A 5599-nucleotide genomic window follows, 5' to 3' on the forward strand; every position below is an offset into this window, starting at 1 on the left:
ATCTGTCTTTGCAATATTGATAGCGAAACCTGCAATGAAAACCTGCGTACAAACCTTGGTAAACAACAAATTTTACATCCAGCGGTAGCTTCCCTTTCAAGGACACTGGAGGGTGTTGTAAATACAGTTGTGGAGTCCAGGAGCTGTACCACCGAAAATACTCAGTGATGCAAAGTACACTTAGCAGACGACGTTTTTTGAATCTTGCACTCAAGTCTTGGCAAAATACTTAAGTGTTACCAACCAAAACACTGAATGTGCCAAAGTACACTTAGCGCTGAGGGTCCCCGAGGAGGACACTTCCGTATTCCCCGCAACGCTTAAGTGTTCCTGTACCTACCATAATAAACAACCGTGATGGACGCCCAACAGGAAAGAGCTCGCAGGCCAAGGCAACACAGGGTCAGAAAAGACGTGCTGAATATGTACGACGATGCAAAACTGATAAAGAGGTATCGATTGGATCGTGAGGGGATTCTGCTAGTGACAGATATGGTGAGGGACAAAATATCACCTGCTACAAACAGGAGCAACAGTGTTGGTGGGGAAATGAAAGTGCTCACGACACTGCGATACTTGGCTACGGGGAAAATGCAACTATGTAATGGTGATGACTTGGGTTTATCGCAGCAAACCATCAGTAAAGTGATTGGTGAGACACTGGACGCCCTTGTGACCGACACTTTCATCAGCCGTTTTGTAAAATTCCCAACCCGGCAAGCAGAAATACCAGAAAAACAGGCTGAATTCATGGGCATTAGTGGCTTTCCGGGAGTAGTAGGAGTAATTGACGGGACTCACGTGAGGCTTATATCTCCCAAGGAGTATGAGGCCGAGTACGTGAATCGGAAAAACTATCACAGCAACAATACCCAAGTTGTGTTTGATGCTAAGTACAGGATCCTGGATGTGGTAGCAAAATGGCCCGGAGCTACTCATGATGCCAGGATATTTAGTGAAAGCGGCCTTAAAATCAGGTTTGAGAGAGGAATTGTACCTGCTGGCTGTTACCTTCTTGGAGACAGTGGGTAGCCGTGCCAACGCTTTCTACTGACTCCGTACCTCCAGCCACAAACTGCTGCACAGGAAGCATATAACAGGTTAGTCTTATGTATATAACATTGGTGCCTAACTCAACAAGTTGAAAAAGTTAAAGAGCACATTCACCACTCTATATTGCATATTTACTGCTAAAGTTCAATTTAGCTCTGACTAGGGTATTAACGTATAAATTTTGGTTCTATTACAGTTTAAGCCAATAGATACTAGGTGGTTATGGCCACGCTGAGGCTAGAAAAGGTGTAGGTTAGGTTTGGTTAGTTCAGGAGGGTCCGTGGGGGGGGCAGTGCCTACCCGGTTAGAATAGGTGTAGGTTAGGATTGGTTACTTTAGGGGTCTGGGGGACGCAGCCCCCTGGCCAGTTTAGGGGAAATACGATGATGTAGGTAAAATATCCCTATATGTAGGGATTTTTAGGGTAATTATAAAAATGGTATTTTTTAGGGTATTTAAAAAAATTCCCGTAGACTTTTTTTGGGGTCAAAATCACCTAAATTTGCCTCCCCCACCCATAACCCACGATTCCCCAAGCTTGCTGGTGGTTTTGGAGGAGTGTGGGTAGAGATAGGAAACTAAACTGTAAATTTACCCAATTTTTACTTACATCATTATGGTTAATGTTCTTTCAGGGCACACAAGCAGACCAGGTGTGTTGTGGAACGTGGCATTGGGCAGTGGAAGCGCAGGTTTAATGTTCTACACCAAGAGATTAGAGTCAATCCTAAGAAAACTTGCAAGATCATCATGGCCTGTGCTGCACTGCATAACTTGTGCATGGAAAGAAATTTGGATATACCCGTGCAAGATGGACCAGTGGTGGAGGAAGAAATACAACATGCTATTGGTCATGATGAGCCAATGCAGCCTGGACGAGCCAGAGACGGTCTCAGATTCAGGGATTACATTGTGAACATTCACTTTAAGTAAGTTTTATTTTGATTCAGTGTTGTAATTGACAATTGGATTTGTCATCAGTAGTATGAAGTTACCTTTTTATGTATTTATTTTTCTCATAAACCATGAAGTCTACATTATTATGTAATGTACACTTTTCTTTACAAGTTTAAATTCTATATCATTGCTGAACAAAGAACTTGTTTGGTTCTTCGGATCGATCAGTGTCACAGAGAGAGAGAGAGAGAGAGAGAGAGAGAGAGAGAGAGAGAGAGAGAGAGAGAGAGAGAGAGAGAATTTCCACTTTTAATGCTTCCATCTTATTCTTTTCAACAGCCAAGAAGATTGATGCATGCAGTTTGGAGCACACATTCACCAGCTGTTTCACATGGAAGTGGATGGATATGAGAAAGGGATGGGGAAATCTGGATAATTAAAAGCATAATACTATTGCAGCCTTTTATTTTCTCAACCACACTTGCTTAATCTTTAGAAAAGTATTTGGCAATGTTCTGCCAAGCAATTGTTTGAGCCCTGTAAGCTTCTTCCATTTGATGCAGCACTTTCCTCACTGCCTCTGCATGCTGCTCACTGTGAAGTCCTGCTTCAAATACAGGGTTCATGGGTGGTTGAGAAGGAGGTTGAGGAGGAGGCCCTCTGCTTGCCAATGTGGACAATTCGATAGGAAGAGCTACACTAGCTGAGCCTACATTACACTGAGGAGGTGGTGGCAGAGCTTGAGGAGCGGAGTTCACGACTGGATCATCTGTCAACTCCATCGTCACCTCATAATCCAATCTGAGACGAAGCAAACAATGGCTTTGTTAAAGCATAACTTACATTTCCTACAAAATGACAACCATTAAAAAGAGCAATCATAACATTAGAAGTGGCTATTCTTACGATGCCACAATCTTTCCTCGTGTGGCTATTTTTACGATACTCGCTTTACATCTGGAATGTCTCGTCTTGCTCATACTTGAACGTGTCACGAAGTTAGGTTACATTAGATTAGGATAGGTAGATTAGCTTGGTTGTTAAAACAGGGGCGTCTGCCATGTTAGAGTTGTCGATCAATCGATTTCACTGGTAACCTAATCTAATCTAACCTACACAACGCAATCTACCCAGCCCTTCCCTACTCTACATAGCGTAACCTGCCTTTGTGACACGTTTACGTATAAGCAAGACGAAGCATTCCAGACATAAAGCGAGTGTTGCAAAAATAACCATGGTAGGAAGGATTACGGTACCGTAAGAATAGCCACTTCCTATAATATTTTTGTAATGACAATATTAAAAATCGCTAATACTAATAAAGACAGTAAATAAAAAAAAAATTATAATGAGAAACACAAAGATTTCATTAATACCTGTTAGTGTCAGCTAGTCCAATCAAACTTGCATCAGCAGGACCATCCAGTGTAACCCCTGTAATACAGACATTGTCGGGTCCCACAATGTCAGCAATCAGGTCTGTCAAGGTGTCATCTCCAGCAGTAGTCTTCTGTAAAGAACCACCACCTGAGTAAAAATGAAAAATGTAGAAGCCTTGTTGGAAGGTATAATAGTGCTACAGTTTTATTAAATCATTTGTGGCCTGCACTACATATTGACAAAGTTTGTATGCTTCATACCAAATTCACAAGTAATGTTTTTTCAAAAGACGGTAAAGGTTTATTTTCACATCATAATGATATACAACAATAAGAGATGCATTAATGGTTCTATTGTGATGCATGCAACACAAAAAAGTCACTCTTAGCCATCCTTATAAGTTTCCCTAGATTCATTAATGCATCTCTTATTGCTGAAGGAACTAACCTAACCTAACTTAAACACTAACCTAACCTAACCTATTGTCTAGAAAAGTGTCCTTCGCCTCATAGAGAATACAGCAACTGAATTTCAAATACCTCATAATTTGATCATATAATAACATTCAAGTGGGGAAGAACGCACATTTCATATAAATATGGAACTTATTTCACTTATTCTACATGTTTCTAAACCTATAAATCATTATTACAGTACTTGCTTTTTACCCCCACAATTCCCTGAACTTCATAGCCCTCCCTAATACCAAGTTTATTTAAGGTTGTTCTTTAAGGTAATTACTAGGGTAAACATGTCTTAATTAAGGAGCTATTATTGTAAAAAGAAATATAATTACCAGTTCTATGGTGCTGCTGCTTTCTTGCTGAAAGTGCACTCTTCCCCTTTGATAGGAGATTTTGCCACTTCTTTTCCACTTGCTCTCTTGATCGTCGAACACAAGGGAACGCACTATTCAGCTTCTCGGTGACCTCCATCCATGCTTGTCTCTTGTGTTTTACTGTGAGATTTGGGCCAAACTTGCCCTTTATCACTTCTTTCCTCTCGCCCACGAGTTGCAGTAGCAATAACTCCTCGTCTCTCGACCAGTTGGCATTTCTCTTGGGAGTGTGCTCCATTTTAATGAGAAGAGTTGCTGTGTGATGGTCGTGTTGGCGCGCGGGAAAGAGTGACGAGTGTAAACAAACCATCCACGAAAACAGCTGATTATAAATATCAATATAACATATGCTACGTTATTTCCTTTAACGCTTGGGGTTAGTAAAAACTTCAATTAAGATTATCGAAGCAGAAATATGAACTATAAATTGTTAATGGTGTCACATTCCCTAATATTATAGCTTTCCTTTTTTGCTTGAGTGCTATTTTCATACTTGAATCTTGAACTTTCACTTTGACGCCAATACTTTACTTAGTGAGCACTCAGCATACGTTAAGTATAATCATAGGTACCACTCAAGTGCTCTACTTAACAAAGTGCTCTAGCACTGCTGTTAAGTGTAAGCCGTTTCATACACTTGAGTATTTTCGGTGGTACGGCCTCAGGTCTGCATCACTTCGTGGTCTGATCTCGACTGCTTAACAAAGGCTTTAGTGGAAGTTATTTTGATTTTCAAGGGAATTATAATGATTCTAGTCGTAGTTTAATCGTTTTACTACTAAATCAATTTTCCCCTACTCACCTGCATCTTTTCTTTCTTTACTACACCCTCTTTCTTTCTTTACTACACCCTCTGAAATTATTTTCATTCTGCTAAAAAAAGCAAAATTAATCATTTATTCTCTCATATTTTTCTGTGCGCTGTTGTAAACATTTTTCATCATACCCTTGATGCTAACAAATGATGCCCATAGTAATGAGGGGATTAACAAAGATTGTGTACCATCAGTGGAGAAAAAAAAAAAACACTTATAAGAATTGATTTAGTAATATTCAAGACTTCAAAAATAATCCTTTTAGAGAATGAGGTTGAGAATACGGGCCGTAGTGTTTGATGGCTTAGAGTCATGGTGTATAATGTATACTATGTTATGGAGGCTCCACTGAATATATTGATTAAATGTTACGAAAAAGAATTCCTCAACAGAAGTGTGTGGAAATGTACCATGACAACCTCGCCAGAGGAAGAACTTTTTTAATACCACTAAACAAGAATTGAACCATCCAACACACCATCGCCTTGAGTAATATGAATGATGGAATAACTGAATACATGGTTATACAGATGAAGAGAGTTGAGTATTGGATAAGAATGATTCTATTATATCGCTGAATTGTATCACTTGTGCATACGTATGTGAGGCACAGCAA

The 5599-nt window shown here is 39.9% G+C and overlaps 2 protein-coding genes across 2 annotated transcripts; one reads left to right on the forward strand and one right to left on the reverse strand.

Moving 5' to 3' along the window:
• Positions 1–357: 357 nt before the first annotated feature.
• Positions 358–1032, forward strand: LOC123498415 (putative nuclease HARBI1). Its single transcript, XM_045245522.1, has one exon. It carries the CDS (start codon positions 358–360, stop codon positions 1030–1032), a length of 675 nt encoding a protein of 224 aa, XP_045101457.1.
• Positions 1033–2316: 1284 nt separating this feature from the next.
• Positions 2317–4508, reverse strand: LOC123498696. The gene is made up of 3 exons (XM_045246052.1): positions 4127–4508; positions 3327–3477; positions 2317–2751 (listed from the first exon to the last, which is right to left on the reverse strand). The coding sequence occupies exons 1-3, from the start codon at positions 4476–4478 to the stop codon at positions 2436–2438; spliced, it is 819 nt and encodes a 272-aa protein (XP_045101987.1). The 5' UTR covers positions 4479–4508; the 3' UTR covers positions 2317–2435.
• Positions 4509–5599: the final 1091 nt, after the last annotated feature.

Source organism: Portunus trituberculatus, chromosome 48, assembly GCF_017591435.1.
Source record: "Portunus trituberculatus isolate SZX2019 chromosome 48, ASM1759143v1, whole genome shotgun sequence".
NCBI classification, from domain to species: domain Eukaryota; kingdom Metazoa; phylum Arthropoda; class Malacostraca; order Decapoda; family Portunidae; genus Portunus; species Portunus trituberculatus.